General features: G+C 29.8%; 1 protein-coding gene across 4 annotated transcripts; it reads right to left on the reverse strand.

Moving 5' to 3' along the window:
• Positions 1–427: 427 nt before the first annotated feature.
• LOC142326744 (uncharacterized) lies at positions 428–21,111 on the reverse strand. Of its 4 annotated transcripts, none has more exons than XM_075369416.1 (4): positions 20,946–21,111; positions 10,903–11,082; positions 6,613–6,843; positions 428–1,325 (listed from the first exon to the last, which is right to left on the reverse strand). In XM_075369416.1, the coding sequence occupies exons 2-4, from the start codon at positions 11,077–11,079 to the stop codon at positions 1,083–1,085; spliced, it is 651 nt and encodes a 216-aa protein (XP_075225531.1). In that variant the 5' UTR covers positions 11,080–11,082; positions 20,946–21,111; the 3' UTR covers positions 428–1,082. The 4 variants fall into 4 exon arrangements, with proteins under 4 accessions (XP_075225531.1, XP_075225535.1, XP_075225534.1 ...); XM_075369420.1 differs by having other exon boundaries at positions 6,613–6,840; positions 20,946–21,108; XM_075369419.1 differs by lacking the exon at positions 20,946–21,111 and adding an exon at positions 20,495–20,818.
• Positions 21,112–21,113: the final 2 nt, after the last annotated feature.

The raw sequence follows: 21,113 nt of genomic DNA on the forward strand, positions 1-21,113 counted from the left end.
CAAATATTATTTTTTAATGGTTAACAAATGTGCCTAAGAAAAATAAGACCTTAATTAGGCAAAATCTTGAGATACTGAGGGTGACCTTGCTCTGCAGCCTCATCGCTTTGACCTTTCACGTTGAAAATTTTATGACATCAACGTCTCATATGTAGAAGTAATCTGACCAAATTTGGTCAAAATCGGTTCAGTAGTTCTGGAGATATAAGTTGATTTCTCTAAATCACCTGGTGACACCAAACACACACGTAGATATGAACATCCAGGAAATTTCCATCTGGTTTTATATTTTTTGGATTCCTTATGTGTCAAAACATCAAGATTCGGAAAAGCCTGCATATGCCCAAATTGGAGCAATTACAGTACTTTCCCTTCTACAGATATAGCTCTGCTATAGTATAGACAGGAAAGTAAAAAAGTACATATATATTTTAAAAAGTAAGGGATCCTTAAATAACTTTTCCGCACTTAAATATAAAAAACTGATATTTAGCAAATGATCCTACCTCAAAACAATCTATATTTTGGTATGAGATTACCATACCCCAAGCCCCATTTGTAAGGACAACTTGAACATTTTAAAAGGAAAGAACAAATTTGTGACACATCATTTTAAACAGCAACAAAAAATAGACCTTTTAACATAAAACACTTTGGGTTATGACAACCCCTAATTAAAATAGCAATCATTTAATATTTGAGTCACATTTAAAAATATTGTAAAATGAGGTTTGAGGTGTGGTGGTCTGAAATTGAAAACTGGATCATTTTTAGGTAGGAATTTTTGCTAAATTCAATATTCTATGTTTAACTGTTAAAGAATTATTTCTGGATTCCCATAATTTATTAACATCCTTTACATATAAAAATAACATTCGGTCTAAAATGATCTACATAGGTTAAACAAACTGCTACAAAAGGTTCAATTTCTTAATACTTTACAAGCATTCAAAAATGAATAAAATATAACATTGAATGTAATTAAATACAATTGTTTGAATAATAAAACCTATTTATAAATAAGAAGATATTTTTTGAAATAGCATTAAAATAATTTCTTATCATAATTAAAACAAAATCAGTCAAATTCTCTCAGAACCACTATTTTTTAACAACAATCTATTTACATAACCAGCAATATCTTGATCGGATATTCCTTTTGCCCATTCTGGTATAGCTGATGGAGGTAATGTGAAGCCGATCATTGCTGCTTTTACTTGATCACAATTGATTGTTATATCTGATCTAGCATCATTGGCGATTCTTAAACTGCAATTGGCATCGTGCATATCATTTTCTTCAACTGATCTATTCTGCTGCTGTACCTTCATAACAAATACAATTGATTCAATTTATCCAAACATACTAAAAACCCTCTAAGTAATAACTGCACAGAAAAAACTGGTGTTACTCCAATCAGCTTTGTTGATGAGCATAGCTCACCATAAATAGAAATAAACACAGTTTAAAAGTGCACCTGGGCCTAGGTATAATTTATAACAATTTTAATTACATCATGAAACAATTACATCAAAAGAATTCTTTAATTTTTATGTATGTTTAATAATTCTACATTTTGAGATAATATTGCAAGAATTAAACAAAAATATATTCTCTCATCAATAAGTGATCCAATTATTCATTTTAATGGGTTTAGGTACATTACATTTAAAAAATTACTTACTTATTCCATTACCTTAATTACAAGCTTGCATTCAATTACAGCTACTTTTTTCTTCCTGCCTATACAGACAAATTGTACATTTACACATTAAGCTATATAAGAGAAAGTATGCTACTCGAGTCAAACGTTGCTTGTGGGGGGGTTTTCCCCCAACAACAGATCTTAATGTCTCATAACCTAACTCTAACAAAAAAAAAAACACAATTTTAGGATTGAAAACTTCCAGAATCATACATGTACATAGGTAAATTTGTATTTTTTTTTTGTTACATATTTCCAGATAGTATGGGCTGATTTGGATAAAATTTTGCAAGATCAGTCCTACTTTTTGGGCACTGATATTAATTAATTCTGGTATCAATCAGTTAAGAGGGCAGGGCTGTATGGGTCTTACAGGAACTGTACCTCAACATTTTCCTAAAGTGTAGGTAACATTTTTTTACATAAATTAATGCTCTTTAGGTAGCTAAGATACTTTCTGATGGATGTATGCCTACTCAATCCCTTCCCTCTTTGAGAGGGATGGGGGCAAAAAACACATTTTATCTTTTCTTTAAGTCACATTCTTGTACTAAATAAATAAATCTTTTATTATGATTGATACAGAAAATTACATGTTTTTTTTTAATTAGAAATATTTAAAAATTCAACAGAGTAATATTGTTTAACTGTATTTTAAATAAAACCATGCTGAAAGTTTAAAATGTTATGTTTTCAAACATTTTAGAAAAAAACAGATAAATTGGCCTATCATTTTTTTAAATTAAGTTACTGAACTTTTCTTTTAGTATTAGTCCACAAATTTATTATTAGAATTAAACATTAAATTACCATTATGATTAACTTATATGATTATAAACATTTTATGATTAACTTCAGTAACAATTTCATAACTGTTAATAAATATTCATATAATTGTGTAAGTCAGTAGATGAATTATATTTAGAAATTTCACAGAGGTTTGCAAGCTTAAAATTAGACTTTTTAATTCTTTTAGTAATCCATGTATGTCTCTTTTTCTTTTTCAACTGTTTCAGTTTAACTAAAGGGGAAACTAAAAAGGCCTTCTGACAAGAATCTTGTCTTTAACAAGAAACTTGTTAAATTTTTATCAACAATATTTTTTTTTTACTTTTCCAATTTGTTTCTGACAAGGTCCTCAAAGTTCTAATCAAATTCTTATTGTTGACACTTTTAAAAGAGTAAAAAATCATTGTCTTGTTACATCTTTTCATTAATAAATGATTGCTGCAATTTGACAATTATTGTCTTAAAGAACATAATCTGCAAAATAGGACTGAAAATTATAGTAAATTTTTTTAATTATTGCCTATACAGGTGCCTGAGGTCCTTGTAATTCTGGCTGACTGGGAGAATGAAATACTTGGTCCTGTTAAATCAAATGAATAATTCATCCATTTCAAGATTAAAATTTTCTACAAAATTAATTTAAAACTGTCACATACTACGATATCAGATATTGAGTTTATTGGGAATTTTAAAAAGTTTCCAATATTTTAAGTAGACAGGTTTCAAAAGAGTCAGAAGAAGATCATCTATAGAATTTAATTTTAATTTTGTCAATTTTAATTTTAGTCTATGGCATTGAATTGAACAGCATTCAAAATTAATTTCTTCCAAAAATTTACAGTAACTTTCAACTTAATCAAAAAAGTAGACCAACAAAAGTTGGTCTACCAGCTTCAGTTTTTAATGTGCAGTTCTATAAAACATTTCAGCAAGATGAAAATTACCTAGGTCAGAAACGGATTCTGTGTTCGACAACCAAAGTTCTGAAAAACATGCAAAATCTGGTAGCTTGTTGGAACGAAACATTTCAACTTATTTGGTTTCATTTCTTAGATAGTAAATATGGGAAAACTTAATGTTGTTATCCTCCATATGGCTAAAGTTTTATAGAGAGAAGGAATCAGAGTTTGATATTTTAAGAAGATTAAAATCAGTTTGACTGTTGATGTTTTGTATATTATTATTATTATTATTATTATTACTGTTAAAACTATAATCATATTTTTAGGGAATTTCAGAGGTAGAGGAAATGGTCATGGGAAGGACGTGAATGAGTTTAAGAGAGGAATTATCAAAAACAGAAAAAGGATACTGTTATTTATAAAAAATCCTCAAAATTTCTAATGACAGGGCTTCTCCAAAACTGTCTGGCACCCAAATTAAAAACAATTTGTCATGAATGAACATACATAACAAATATATACTTAATTAATAATGAACAAAAGATTTGAATAAATAATTAAATAATTTGAATCTATAAAGGAAAAATGTGATATTACACCAATCCATGATCTACCTTGTATAGCTCATCATCCTAATCTTTGTTACAACACTAGGGATCTGCATCAACCTATTGATGGCAATTGCCACTGATGATGAAGTGGTCTCCACAAAAAACTTTATACAGACCCTTTTGCCTCGTGAAGTACAAAAATCAGAGGACCCCCCACTTAGGATCAGTGTAAACTGATCCTAAGGCAAACACATCAGCAAGCACCACATGGAGTAAAAACTTCAATCTGAATAATTAGATGATTCCATTACATGAGCATGTCACTTCGTTTATGTATTTTGGCAATTTCATTCAGGGATGGGGGATAAAAGAATAATTCTTTTGCTTTTTTGTCAGTTATTTTTTTGTATTAGATCTTCAGACTGATTTTTGTGAAATTGTGACTGATTAACCGATTTCTATGAAATTTTATACAATAAATATGGTTCACATTTAATTTTGGTTACAATTTTGGTCATTGGAGCAGGGAGCCACCTTGAGTTGCATGTCTCAAAATTTTACACCAACAGTAGAATAATTTCTTTACTTTGCACCTACATACTCGTACCTTAATATTCCACTTAATTTTTCTCCTAAGTAGTAAATCAAGAATGAAGCCCTGAATAGCCAGAAATAAGTAATAAAACACTAAAAAAAGAATTCTAATAAACAAAACACTTAAAGCAATAAATAAATCAAATGAATATCCTGATGTAATTGACCAGGCACAGAATATTTATACTCTAAAATGTTAACTATCAATTAAGTATGGAAATAAAATGAAATTCTGCATGAGGTCCAAATAGGATAAACATTCAATAAAATTACGTTTGAACATTTGTTATGACTCAGCGCATGAATATTAAACTTAAATGGAAATATAATTATTACAAAGTCTAAGAGAAAAAATATGAGGAAGAAATTTCAGAATCACATTTCAAATGATAAAAACTGGGATAATTGGAGTTATATGGGATATTATTTGTTTTTAAGAATAGTTAAAAGAAAACACTGGGAAAACTGTGTTTTCTTTTTGTGTGTTTGTGGGAAAGACTGTGACTTTCAAAACATATTTTAAGTTTTTCTAGGAAATTAATTTTACATTTTTTATTTGGTCTTAGGAAACCAAAATTAGATGTCAGTGATTTCTGAACGAAATATGAACTGAAGCATGAATCAAACATTCTTAAAAAAATATATATATATTAGTTCTGTATTGAAATAAATTACTCCACACCTAGTAATTTATGCCAATGTTTCAGTAAACTTACAATAAAAATTGTGGTCTATAATAATAATAAATTGGGATTTAACAAAATATGATAAAACATAAATTTTTCAAACTATATTGAAATTGTAGAAGTAAAAATATAGCTTAATTATTATTGTAAAAAATATTGCTTCTTAAGTGATGGGAATGTTTTCGACATGAATAGTACAGTAGTATTAGGAGTACTTGGGTAAAAGGTGTCTCACAAAGAATTATTTGAATAATTAAGCTTACAAAAATGAATAAAACACAATTTTGTGCATATTACATATTTAAAAATGTCTTTTCAGTTTTCCATGAAAAATATAGGGAAACAATATTTGTTTTCAAATTTTATTGTAAAAGTGCCACATGTATGTTGTTAATATTAAGAAAGATTATCAAACAGAAGAATTTAAAACGCTATAACCTTACATTTCATTGTTATTTCATCCTGATATTTCCTTATTTTATCTTGATATCTCATCGTTTTCTACTGAGGCTTTTAATTTTCATATTTTGCAGAACACCAACATCATGTTGAAGAAAAAAATCTGATTCAGAATGTTCAACATAGTCTGCAAAACGTAATACTTGATGAATTTCCATTGTAATGGTTTGCATTAAGTAAAGAACAGCCAGTACTTTAAAAGAATTTCAAACAAAAGCATCGTACAAGTGTTTTTAGTATGTTATTATTGGAAACAGAATTACTGAATTATTTATTTTTATGAACATCTTATGATATAACATATGCTAATATCTTGAAAAATAATAATACTTCTCTTACAAGATTTTACTTATCAGCATCATGGCAATGACTTTCTATATGATGAGGCAATTTTTCTGTTTGAAAAGAAGCTAGGATTATTCAGATTTGATTACATTAATTACTTAAAGCAGCTGGACTGGAAATGGTAAACCATATAACTGGTCTCAAAGTCTAATACTAATACCTAATTAGTATTAGTAACTTAATAATAATGAACAACAACCTGTCAAGTCATACAAAAACTCTAGCGTATGAACAAAGTGGCAATATAAGAGAAGTTTATGAATAGAATTAAAAATGCTGCTGGTGTTATAAGAAACAATCTTGATCAATACAGACAGCATCCAAGGAATTTTGGATCAACTGAAATGTTTCTGTGAACAAGGATGAAAATTTTCATCATTTAAATAATTATAGTGTATTTTTTTCTTCATATTTTAAGACTAACAGCGTATATAAATAAAAATATGAACAAAGTTCAACAGTATAAAGCAGTTTTTTTTTTTGCTGTATACTCAATGAGGCAAAATCCATTAACTTATTTATTTTATGTTAATTTTTCTCAAGAAGTGGAAAATCTAATAATGAAATTTTTAATTATTTACCAGAGTAATGTATTGATCATGAATGACTCCATCTAAACTGCTGCTTCTATTATCACACAAAACTGAAGAGCTCTGTGAAGTTCCAGGATGATCAAACTCTGCTCTCAGTTCAGTTGAATGGTCAAATCCAATGTTATCACTATTATTGAAAACACCATCCACATGATCAATACCATTATCAAAACTTTCTTCATCATCATCATCATCATCTTCACTCTCAACACCATTCTGCTGGCAGAACATATACATCACATTACGATAATGAAATACAATAATTATCTTTATTACCTGTAATCTAACACAATAAAATATAAAAATAAATTAAACCTACTATCTGTGAAAATATATCTGGAAGAGAATAAAAGGTCTAAAAATTAATTAGCATTTCAAGTACAGAGAAAGACAAGTTAATTACAATCTTTTAAAAATTAGTTAATGATGATGTAAGTAAGTAATGAAAAGTATGTTGAAAAAATGTAAGCTGAGTACAGAAGGTAATCTAACTCATAGCTTTTCAACTTGAATGTACAAATTTGAAGTTGATAATTTTGAGTAGGGTAGTAAAGGTGTTTAAATGAGCTGATGTACTTTCTTTTAAGAGAATATAATGAACTATCAGGAAAAAGAAGAAGTAAGAATGAGAGTAAAACGACAGTATTCATAAAGTTAGCAAATAATTCTATTTTCTAAATGTGTAGACGTAAATTATGTCAAAATAAATGTACAAAATAAAACTGCAATACTATTGAAGATAACAGAAAATAAAATACATGAAATGAGATATACAAACAGGATAGCTACAAGTAAATAAATAGCAGTGAGCGTTACATAAAGACCATGAATGCCAATTAAAAAAGATATCTTCTTTCTAATTTAGTAAGGCAAATTTTTATTGCTATAATAGAAACCAGGCTAATCTAAAGGTTAGCAAACTGCTACATATACATATGGACTTGGCTAATGGTAAAAAGATAACAGTAGCGTTTGATATGTGTATACACCTGATCATCATATATCATGTGAACAAGTATAGGTGGAAAGAAGTAAAGTATACTGATGATAGTAGGGAAATATGAGGAACTGAATGCGCATATTAAAGAAATGACTGAAGAACAAGAGGTATTGTGGAACAAACAATTTGAAGGATGATGGTACAAGTTAAGAACAAGGAAAGCTAGAGGAATGATCTCTCCTCTAGTTACCCAAATTTGCAAAATAATAACTGATTTATTAGCAATAACTAAAAATAAGTTAGAAGAATTAATGAATGATATTAATTGCTGATAAGAATTTAATTTGAAAATAAAATAAAAGTAAAAAAATATAACAGACTGAATTTAATATAAATTGAAAAATGACATGAATTTATGAGTTTGGAAGAAACTATTAAAAATATTAATTTTGGCACTACTTTTCTGCAGAAATATGTGGACAGTAGGAAAGTCAGGCAAACAAAACATGCAGGGTTTTGAAAATAGGAGAATATTAAAAATGTGAAAGAAAAGATTTGAAGCAGAAAAAAATTTCAACTTTTATAAAACAAAAAAATATATCAGTGAACACATTTTAGATTTAATGAGTTATATAATTTGGTACAATAAAGAAGATATCAGAAGATACAATGAAGGAAATTACAGAGGAAATAAAATATTAGAATACATGAGGATAAAAGATGTCAGGTATATGAAAAGTTAAAAGATGAGAACAAAATTGAAAGTTATGAATAACTGAATCAATTTGGAAAGACAGATGGAGAAAACTACATAAAAAATTAAGATAAACTAATTTTAAATTATAATAATAATAAAAAAAAGTTTCTTAAACCAGAAGACAAAGTAATTAAACTAATGTAATAAATCAATGAAAAGAGTCAAATCTGGCCATTAATAAATTAGACATATATAAAGTAATCATCATTTTACAAACACTTTTTATATAAAAATATAATTTTTTTATTATATAATTCTGGATGGGACACATCTTAACTGGGTGAACAAGATAAATATAGCGTGAAAAAAGGGAGCTTACTGAAAAAAAGATCAATAGTATTAATGAGTAGATATTTTTTCCCTAGATGTTTTCATTAAACTCATGATTTCAACACAAAAAGTCAAAATGCGGTATTTAAATTTAGATTATTTCAATCAGGATGTATTGTTTGATAGCAATACAGCAAAACAGTTAAGCACTTGCTTTTGTATATGAAAAATTGACATATGCCTAGGAAAGACCTAGTTTTTATTTGTGAACCTTGCATTAGATACTAATATTTTTAAGCCTACCTCGTGTATATTGGAAATCAAAGCTCACCAGATATAAAAACATATCAGATATGTTTTTCACATTACATTTTTATTTCCACATATTTACATTACTGTTTTTACACATGGGGCGTGTTCAAAAAATTTTTGTTTCTCTTGTGCTTAGATATATTTTGAGATGTGTGGTTGGTATCACTACATAACATAGAAAGTAGTAGACAATCTCTCTCTCATTGCAGGGTTCCCATCGAATTTTAAGATTAGTTTTCCTGACTTTTACTGACAAATTTAGTAAATGTTTCCTGACTCATAATGTTATGCTATTGCTGTTTACTCTGCAAAATATACACATATTTATTTTTTTTGCAGCTTCCACCATCCCCATAGCTGCCCAATTTTTTATTATGACATTCACTTTTTAAAGTATATTTTTAATGATTTTTTTACAATATACATTTAAAATTAGGCTATTTTTTGTGATAATTGTTTCTGTAAATTATATTGCAAAGTACCAAAAAAATGGTTTCTTGCATAAAAATGAACATCATAATACCTAAAAATAATAGATAAGAAATAAAAACTAACTAAATCAATTTTTAAAAATAATTGGCTTGGACCTATATTGCTTAAATTTTTTTCAAAAAACTAGCCTATTATTTTTCAAAGTAAACAAAAAACAATATTTAATAACTAGGCTTGTATAAAAATGGTAAGAATCAGAAAGTCAATTTAACAAAGAATATATATATGATCACAATTTAAAGGAAAACTAAAATCAGTGTGCTAAAAGTAATACAGGTAAGAAAAGAATAAAACACCTTATTTTGTACAGAAAAAAAACATTAGCATTTACTTGAAAAAATATTTTGTCATTATTATTCTAGCGTATACCAAAACATAAAAAAAAGTGATCTCATTACATACATATTATTATGTAAGTATAAAACACAGGGTAACTTTTCTTCAATATCTTTAGGTTCCTAATGGTTGGCTCTTTACTAGAACTTGAATTTTAGTGGCTATTTATTTTTCTTCTACCAAGAGTGTAGCTCCCAACGTTTTCCTTTCTTCCTCGTTTTTTAATTTCTGCTTGCATTTTCCTTTTCAGGACTCTATTTTGTTGTTGAAAGAAGTTTTCTCTTTTTTCTACATTTTTTATATCGTCTTCTAGAGCTTCCATCAGCAGTGAACATTTTTTGGTAATGAAAACATTCTTGCCCCCAGCATCTACAATTGCACAAAAACTTTGTTGATAAATTTTTTATTGTCTCTTTGTGCAAATTCTCCACAAGAAGATTTATTTTTTAATGGAAAAGCCACCTCTGAAAAAACATTTCTCTGAGATTTTTTTGCAATTTTTCCTGATTTTTCTAAAAATTCCTAACTTTTCCTGATGTAAGTTTATATTTCCTGACTTTTCTTACCTGTGGGAACCATGCACTAACTACATGTGTCTATCATGATTAATTTTTGTATAGCCTCTCATTCGAAGTAGGTGTTGTTTGGTGGCTTCAGCAATATTTACAATGTACTTACAGAAACAAAGAGTTGCACTCAGCTTGGCAAATATTTTACCGAAACACACAAAATAATTCAAGAGGCTATGAGGAGAACTCTATGAGCGGCACACAATGCTACCAATGGTTTATTTAAAAGTGGTTGACAATCTACCAGAGCCAATGGTCATTCATGATGGGTAACCCAAATTAACTAAGTTAATGATTTGGTGAGTTCAAATTGACATTTAACAGTTTACAAGAAAACAGAAGGCAGTGCAATTTCAGAAAGTTCATATCTCAAAATCCTAACCAAAAATATTAGAAATGCACAGTATTGTTGCCAAGTTCATTCCCAAACTCTTGATTTCAGAGTAGAAAGACACAAACTTTAATAATCTGTCACAAACTTTTGAATTATATTACTGGTGAAACTTTCTTGTCGATGACAATAACAGGTCATGAGAATGTGTCAAATACGTAATTTACTTTTAATGTGGAGGAATTATGGACAGCAACAGATTGACACTTACACTATTCATCATATCATATGTACTAGTAAAAAGTGTGTAACCTAATGATGTAATATCATTGTTATTATCAATATCATCATTATCATCACTATCATCACTGTTTACTGCCATCACTAAAAGTTCAGAGTTAACTGATGACAGACACTCGCTACCAATACGAGGTGGATCTGGAGCCATTAACTGCAACACAAAATTTAGATATCAATTAAAAAAAAAAAAAATCGAAGTAATATTGAAATACAAAATTAATCTACAATTTTCATTGTTATATAGAAGATTCATGGCTAAAGTCAGGATAAGTAATAGAAATATATATTGTCACTAAAAGTATCTCCCTATTCATTTTCTTATTCTACATTTCAAATGTACAAAAAATGATCAATGAAATAATTGCGCCGTTTCCTCTTTGTTTTCTTTCTTTCTACCAGTGTGTATTTTTTAAATAAAAATCTATATCTCAAGATTGGACTGAAAAATCATTATAATGTGTAACATTTGCACCAACTTTCTCTAAAAGATAAAAAATTATGGTAAAACATTATTCAACAATTTCAAAATGGCAACATCAATCTTTTAATATTTCATATCTCACTCACAACTGCACCCAGATAAGATTTTGATATTATGTTGTCTTGGAGTGAACAGGTGAGTATCCAGTGACTTAAAACTGAACCATTTGGCTAAAGGAATAAACCTTGACAGAAAATCCTCAAGGAAGGCAATGGAAAAACCAGCACGAGTAAATTTTCCAGAAAACCTATAATGATCTTCCACGTAGCTAAATGTTACATAGTTTCAAATTTCCCAGCCCCCCAATCAGATCTATGGGGAACAACTGTGAGTGGGACCTCAGCTACCATCAGTGAAAAAGTACACAAGATTGCAAGTTGCAGAGAGTTAATGAAAGAGGTTTAATGAAAGTTGAAAAGCTTGCGGTTGTTGAGAAAGAATGTCAAATCCAATACTGGGACTAGCGGAGACACATTGAAGAGACACTGGCCACTTCAGTATATCGGAAGGAAATTTGGAAGGTATATTTCTCAAGAAAATCAGAACAATCGAGCAACGGTGTTGCACTTATATTATTGAGGAAATTGAAAGATGCTATATATGAATAGACAAATTAACGACAGAATCCTTCTGGGTGATATTAGACACAGAGCCGGTGAGACTCAATATAATTCAGACATACACTTCTACATCAGCAGCTGAAGATGAAGAAATAGAAGAGTTTTTAACCAACCTGCTTCATGCTACTGTCGCAAGAAATCACAATTTTGATTTCTTTCGATCTTTGCATTAAAAGTCTTTAATGCAAAGGTAGGCAGTGAAGAAATGGCAATAAGTGTGCACTGTGGCTATGGTCTTGGTGAAAAAAATGATTGCAGGGAACAATTACTCCAATTCTGTCAAGAGAAGAGACTCCAAATAACCAATACACACTTTATGTATTGGTTAGGTTAGGTTTTTCAGCAGCATCCTCATAGCTGTATACGTGGGTCTTACCATTGATCAGATACTGAAAACAAATCAATTATGCCTTGATTTCAAAAGGATGAAAATCGTTGGCCAAGAATATAAAAACATGTCCCTGTGCAGATTGCGGGTCAGACCATCAACTGCTATGTCTGTTTTTTAGAGGCAAGTGATATGTCAATCGAGTAAAACAGAAGTTAGTCTTTTCAGAGTTCAAAAGACAGTACACCTTCACAAATTAAAAGTCAAGTTAAAGTGAAAAATAAGCACCTTTTAAAAAATGGAAAGAATTTAAAAACATGCTCCTGGAAGCCACACAGGAGATAGCTGAAGAAGTATAGCAGTCTAGAAGCAAACAAAACTGGTTCTCCAATGAAACAATCCAACTTCTAGAGAAACAAAGAAGAGTGAAAGGCACCACTGGTCAGTCCTCAGTACTTTACTGGAGACTGCCAGCTGGAATTCAAAGATTGTCATCAAGATAAAAATTCATACATCCAACAAACCTGAAATAAAATTGAGGAATTCCACAGGAATAATGACATGCCATCCACATTCAAAGAAATAAGGCAACTTACGAATGAACACCTTCAAACCTTACAGACTATATCACAGTGCATTACAGAATTAACAAGTATAACAAAACTGAAACCAAAAACACTGTGTAGGGTTTCATTTGGCACTATTCATAGGTTCAAAAGCCGTTTTAAATGAAATTGTATCTGTACCTTCCTTTTTTGGGAAATCATTATTTACATTTTTTTTTTTATTGCATTTGGTCAATAGGAATATGTTACTTTAACTTAATGTACTTGTTCATTTTTATTTAAAATTTGAATATAGATATATTTTATGAATAATATTTATATATAAAAAAACATAAATATTATTTCATTCACTTGTGAACAAGGGGTGTTAGGGTAAGGGGAAGGTAAAAAAAAAGTCTTATTGCACATTACTTTTTTTCATATATTGTAAAGAATAGTATTTCATTTATGTATTGAGTGTTGCATGATGAACTTATTTCATTAAGTAATTTTTAAATTAATTTTAATTTGTTAATTATTTCATTAACAAATTGTAATATCCATTAAAATTACATCAAGAGGAGAAGCAAAAGTCAATTATAGCTATCCACAAAAAAGGATGAATCATATTTTTAAAAACATATGACTAAAACGTTAAATATTCTTGACATGTTTATAAAGAAAGTATACTTGATTATGAAATCAAAAATGGTCTAAAAGCAAAAAGGCCACTTATTTGAGTGGATGCCAAAGAACTGCTCGAATATATCATAACAGAGAGGAATTTCATTGGCAATTTTCATATTAAAGTGATGACAGAGAGAGTGGTAAAGGGTTTTACAAAATAAGCATATCTGTTTTTCTACTGTTACTCAGTAAAAAAATATTGTGAAAATCTCAAAAGTAATGTAAATAGAAAAATGTGTACTCTGAAGGTGGAATGACAGGCAAAAATTGTATTTTAACTAGTGTTAATAGATTGATTATGCGTAGTGCCTGGAATAAAGGAGATGTACACTACACATACATCAAGCTGATATTTGAGTTGTATAATCTAAATACCACTCAAGTTTGCTTCAGATTTTAAAATTCCCTCAATATGAATGGTCAACAAACAGCAACATCATCTTTTCTCTGCCTTTATTGCTTCATATCGTTGGGGGAATTAGAAAATGCCAGGACGATAGTAACAATGAGAAGAATAGCATTGTAATAAGCAGTGTAAATGAGGCTCATTTTGTTGACCACATGCTAGGTTGAAAACCTAAGGAGATTTGAAACAAGATTATGAAAAATCTTGTTTGTCAGGTAATGACAAAAATGTAGCTAGAGAATGCTACAGAACTGTAAATCCTACGATTTTCAATGAAGACAACAAAGTATGTTTTATCCAAAAGTGTGTAATACCTGAACTGCATATTTTACAAGGCTATGTAAACCACTTATTTTGGGGTGGATTGGTTCATCTTATTAGTCATGAAAAGCCTTATTTTGGCCATACAAACTGAAGCATGTACCCAAAAATGGTCAAGATGATATTTTTGAGGGTAATGCTTGCCGGAAGTTATTAACAGAGGCTGACAGACTTCTCGATCCAGAAATCTATGGAACTCTTCGATTGATGCCTTCATTTCTGCTTTCAATGCTATGAACAAGGTTGTGAGTCATTACTTCATGACAAAAAAAAAAAATAGACAGAAATGAATGATTCAGCATATTGATACATGAATGTTTGAAAGCTAAAGAAGTTTCTAAAACATTGAAAGTTCATGTTGTTTTGGAACATATGGCACATTGTTTGCAGTTTTTGGATGGAGATGGATTAGGCCTTTGGTCTGTGAAAGCTGGAGAGTCAATTAACAGAAATTTTTAAAAATATTGGGAAAAATATAAAATAAATCAAATCAAAGATGCATCATATTCTAAAAACTGAAAAAGGCTACGACAGAATTCTTGTCGCAGCACATATAAATTTAGTCGGATTATAACAGATAATGTGTAATATGTATAGCAATTATGATAATTGAAATGTACATGCCGATCCCATCTTATACCCATATAACGTAAAAACAGTTTAATACATTGTTGAACATAAAGTTATATAATTTATTTGTTAAGCAATTAATAAAAAAATTTAATTACATTATAAACAAATACTTGGTGTAAAGTTTAAAAATGGTTTACGTTATTGTAGTTATACTTCATTTGCTTTATGAAAACTGAATTTTAATTGCTATCGTTTAATACCACCATTATTTATATTATTTCATGCATAAGTATTATTCATAAAACATATTTAAATTCAAGTTTTAATACAAAATTAACAACTATAATAAGTTAAACCCATGCTTCTGTTTGACCAAATACGAGTGCAGTCCAGAGAGTAACTTACGTTTGTGCCTAGTGTAGAGGTTAGTGGGGATAGAACTGCCACCTTGACATCTAAATGTTTCTATACTGAGTACGCATCAAGCTGTCACAGCGTGTGGACTGTGATTTTTCTACTTTGTTTGTTGTGAATTATTGAAATGTGCGCCTCAATAGAAAATCCTGCGAATTGTGAGGTGCGTTCAGTGATTAGGTTTTTACCTAATTTTAGAGATGGAATAATTTAGTTTTGTGACTGATGATGAAAATCAACGATAAAATTTGTGAAAACAGCTGCATTACGATTATGGAACTCTTGCTACATTTCCTCCAAATTTCACGAAGTTTACTACATGAAATTGTGTCGGGGAGCTTGGTTATCACAAGTTTTGTACAAGATGGGTGCCAAAAATCTAAGGCGGCAGATTTCTACAGAGAAAGAATTGAAAAGCTTGTGCATCATTATGATAAGTGCCTCAATTCAAATGGCAACTGTGTAAAAAATAGTTTAAGATTGTCCCTTTCAAATGTATATAATAAAATTTATTTTTTTTATTTAGTTGGTATTTATTTCAAAACGTACATTACTTTTGGTCCAGCCCACGTATAATAAAAAAACATAAATGACGATTTCTCAAAAAAGGTAGTTATTATTTCACTTAAAATGGATTTTGAAACTATGAATGGTGACAAGTGAAACCTTGCACACAGTTTTTGGATTCAGTTTTGTTATACTTCTCACTGGTTCTATAACACCATGCTATCTAGAGATTGGAGGAAGATGGAAAGAGTATTGCAGCAACCTATATCATGATGAAGCAGAGCTCACAGAGTTCTGCTCTTTTTAGTGTTCAAGAGAAAACCAAAAATTCAAAAAAGAGAAGATGCAGAAAGCAATAAAGAAATTGTGAGATAAGTTACCAGGGTCAGGTAGTGTCACAGTGGTCAAAGCAACAAATGAATTGGGTGTTATGACTACACACCAGATTATACATGGTTAACTGGTAAATGGCCTGAGTGGGCAACCTCTGTGTTCATACCCCCAACATAAAAAAAGTCACACACAGTGATACAAAAATTATACAACTATTTCTCTGATTTCACATGCGAGCAAAATTTTGTTGTATATACTCCATAAATGTCTACGATATTACCTGGACAGAGAAGTTCTTGCAGAGTAAGCCAGATTTGTCAAAGAAAAGAATACGCATGAGCAAATTCTAAATATTATGCAGCTGATAGAGAAAATCAGACAGTTCAACACTTCTCTTGTAATATGCTTCCTAGATTATGCCAAGGAGGCCTTTGACTTGATCAGGTGAAAAGAACTGTGGTGATATTGATGGAGGTGGGCTTTCCTGATCATCTTATTACCCTCATTCAAAACCAATATGTAAAGAAGAGCACAGTACTTAGACTGGAAAATGACAACAGAGTCCTTTTATCCGTTACGAGGAGTATGACAGGGATGTATTTTGTCTCCGATCTTTTTCAACATTTAAGACAAATATATCAAACTGGCATGACGGGTGTGCGAATAGGAGTCCAGCATATAACCAACTTAATGTTTGCTGATGATACTTACTACCCTGTTCACAAGCTCTTAAGATGAAATGAAGAAGAACCTTGACAAAGTTCAGCAAGAAAATAAGGCATAAGGGCTGAAATTAAACATCAGAAAAACAAAGTTTATGATCATAGACAAGAGCCAATGACCTTCCAGTCAGTAATGTGCTGTGTAATTTCAAAAAGGTGGACTGTTTCATATATTTAGGATCCACAATAGATAAAGATGGAGGCTTGTTGGCTAAAATATGAAGAATTATCTTGGTGAAGGAGGCACTCATGAAGTTGACAGTTCTTTGAAAGGATAGAGCAGTCACAAGGAATACAAAGCTTTGCAGTTGGTTGCAAAACTTTGACTGCTACAGGTATTGTCTTCTTTACAGTAGTCATGCACAGTGCTGAGACCTGGACCATCAAGGTGGAAGACCAAAGAATTGATGCATTTCAAATGTAAACCTAGAGAACAATGCTCCATGTCACATGGACGGAAAAACAGGACGCACAACTCGATTATAAATGAGCTGGGTATACAGAGGAACTTGTCTGTAATATGCTTCCAAGACATCCACCTCTTTTTCAGACATATAGTCTGTACTCCTGGCAAAAATTTTGAGAAGATAGTCATACAGGGAAAAATCGAGAGCAGCAGGTCAAACAGAAAACAGCCAAAATATGGCTGGATCAAATTGAAGAGGCAATAGGAGAAACATTAGGCACATTAATTTGAATGGTAGAGAGCTGTGAGCTATAGTGGGAAATTGTCAGCTGGATATGAATCTGGTCACCAACTCTAGACATGAGAGGAAGGATCACTGATGATATATTGGTAATCATTAGTTTTATCAAATTCCTTCTATTATCTTAAATGTTAAGCCTTTCGTTGGAAAAAAAAAAACACCATCTTATTCTTGAAAATAGTATGATTATTGCATACTGTATTAAATTTATCTTTCATTGAAAGAAGTGGTTCTTTGGCATTATTTTGTGAGTATATACAGAATAATATACTCTTAAAGCCTTTCGTTGGAAAAAAAAAAACACCATCTTATTCTTGAAAATAGTATGATTATTGCATACTGTATTAAATTTATCTTTCATTGAAAGAAGTGGTTCTTTGGCATTATTTTGTGAGTATATACAGAATAATATACTCTTAAACAGAATGATGCATGAAGAATGTAACAAACTTACAAAGCACATTCTACTGGTGAAAACGAAGAAAGTTCATGTAAAAGTACGTTTGGAAACACGTAAAAGTACGTTTGGAAACACTACGTTAGTAAATGTTGACTGGCAAAATGTTTCACTCTAATTTCAGCACCTTTGGTAAAATTAAGCAGACAGTAATTCTTGGGACCCAAATTATGGGGTAATTTTTGTGGTTTTAGATGAAATCTGAACTAAAACAATGAAAAAAAAAGTCCCAAAAATGTACTTTCAGTACTTTTCAATATATCTGGAGTAAAAGACAAAAGACTGGGGTTACTTATATTTAATTGACCAAAGGAACGCTAAATATACTGCAAGTAATTTACATTAATGATAAAATATGGAGACTGATGAGACTAAACATATACTAGGAGAGGTAATGTGACATATTTAATGATAATAAAAAATAAAGAAGAGCAAGCACACTGGCCAACAATAATGGGTTAAAAATCAGTATTCAAAATAATATGGCTGAAAACTAGACAGATATGTTCAAACAGAACCAGGAATAAGAGAAATTTAGGTAGAATTTCATAATTCAACAATATAAAACATTTTGTAAACAATTTAGAGACGTTTTCATTTGAAAAGGAAAGATGAATTTAGAATATAGAAATCTACATTCAAAATCTAGGGTATTATCTTATTCCTATACAATATATTCTATATTTTTCCTATTAAAAAAAAACACAAAAACACTATTAGTGTTTCTGACTAAGGAAAAACCCTAAATGATAGTCATCAGTAATTTGACTTCACAGTAAAAATCTTTACTTTTGGTGGAGAGGGGGTGCTTCAAGCTTAAGCTAGGGCTACTAAGGTATTTACTAATTAAAGCTGCAACTCCTGACAATATTTGAAATAGTTTATATTTAACACAAACAAAATAAGTATATTCCATATTAACATAAAAATACTTCTAGACCACACCTTAAGTAAGCAACATTAAAAAAATTATAATAATGTCAGCTGTAATCAAAGGGGAAAACAGCATGAAGAATACATCAGTGACAAATAAACAGAAAAAAAGGATAAAGTAGTGTTTGATAGGTAAACACTTTGTAATTTTACATGAATAAAAAAAACACTTCTTATAGTATAAATATGAATCAGTTTGTTTTCAAACTGTAATCATTGTAAAAAAGAATATTCTTTAAAAAAAACAGACTCAAAATAAAATAGCTAAATACAAAATATAGGCAAAAAGAACAGTGACATCAGGAATTTTGGTGAAAAATTGTAATTATGGGTAAAAAAAAAAGTAATTATGATAAGGACAATTATAGATATTAGTGGCCTCATCTCTGATATACTCTCTAGAACCATAATAATTGTAACTCTGGGTTACCTAGTTCACAATTCTGATGATATTTTAAAAATACATTATTTGAAAACAAAATTGAATAATAAAAGTTATATTAATCATCATAAAAGCACTATGACCAAAATAAACCCTTCTAAAGCTGTGTAATAATTGTAAATCTGGTGGAACTTCTTGTTACGGATGTCTTCATAAAATGCGCTCCCTGTTGGTAAAGAAGACAAAATTGTTTACGATTGTTGTCCAATGTAAAATGCAACAGAAAAAAATAAATTATTAAATAAAGTAAGTACTTATAATGCTTCATTTTACAATAATTAATTTATGTTAATCATAGGGGGTGTAAAATGCTATGCTTGGAAGTTCTAAGCTTAAGACAGGGAGATTTATTACTTGATTACTATGCATGGTCAATGTCTCAAAAACCACCTGATTATCTTTTGTGATGAACACAGCAACCATGGATGAAGAAAATTTTAGTTTGTTTGTTTTCTAACTGCCTGCTCCTGCGCAAACATAGTATGATTAGTGTTTATGTAATTATTAATGAAAACTGAATTTGGCTTTAGACCTAAATAAAATTTAAAACACTGACTTGAAATAATGTATATTTGAAGTTAAATCAGAATCATGGGTGAGGACAATATACCAACGTTAATGTAACTACACAACTTTTGAAGGGTGTATCTTTGGCATAATGGTCATGCAATACATCTGTATAATCTAAAATTACATTATCAAAATCATAAACTTTCAAGGCATAATGTAACTGGTTATCATGAATCTTGGACATGTTTTTGCAACATTAATTTCATATATCATTTTGGATAAAAATGTATCAATATATTTCATAAAAATTGTAGGAGAGTGCTGGAACCCACCACTACCATATTAAAAAAATTGTCTTTTTAAAATATAATTCAAGAAAAATTGGGTGTACAAAAAAGTACACATTTTGTGAAAATATAAATCTAGAATAAATATAATGGAACTAAACTTCAATAAATTTTATAAGCTATTTGTAAACTTCAAATATTTCTATACTTAGATAGCAACACAAGAATGGTAAATCATTTATATTTTATTACTCAGCAAGCAATTCCTGTAAAGTATAAGCACCTCTTACCACAAAAAAATTTGTAGTCTACATATCACAAATTTTCACATTATTTGCTTATTGAGTAATTCCAAGTTAATGCTGTTACACTGTTATTACTTTTATTTAATCGTATTTTATAGAAAAATATAATAATTGCAAATTATTATTGGATAAAAGACTTATCAATATCACAACATGACTGGTAGCCTTTCTCCTACTACAATTTATTTACCAAATGATAGTTCTTGTACTTAATCCAACAGACATGAAAGTGCAATTACTGTATTGCGTACGTAACACCCAATAGACATATTTTTTCTTGTACTGCTATAAACTAGTAATAAATAATATATGTGATTAATCTACGACATTCGTAAATAACTAAACGGCATTTTATGGTTTTTATTAAAAAGTACGATATTATATTATACATCATAATTAGAGTGTTCATTAATGTTAGAATACTAAAAAAACTTACAAATGTTACGATCAGTACTTTTAGAAGGTATTTTATGTATTAGTCATGTAAATAATGCACAATCACTGTAATTTTTGAGACAAGCGTACGTCTAATTATGATGTATTCAAACTGAACAATGATAATAAGAACCAATCGATAATCGTAAAACCAACCAGCCTCAAGAGA

Source organism: Lycorma delicatula, chromosome 6 (assembly GCF_047948215.1).
Source record: "Lycorma delicatula isolate Av1 chromosome 6, ASM4794821v1, whole genome shotgun sequence".
Classification (NCBI taxonomy): Eukaryota; Metazoa; Arthropoda; class Insecta; order Hemiptera; family Fulgoridae; genus Lycorma; species Lycorma delicatula.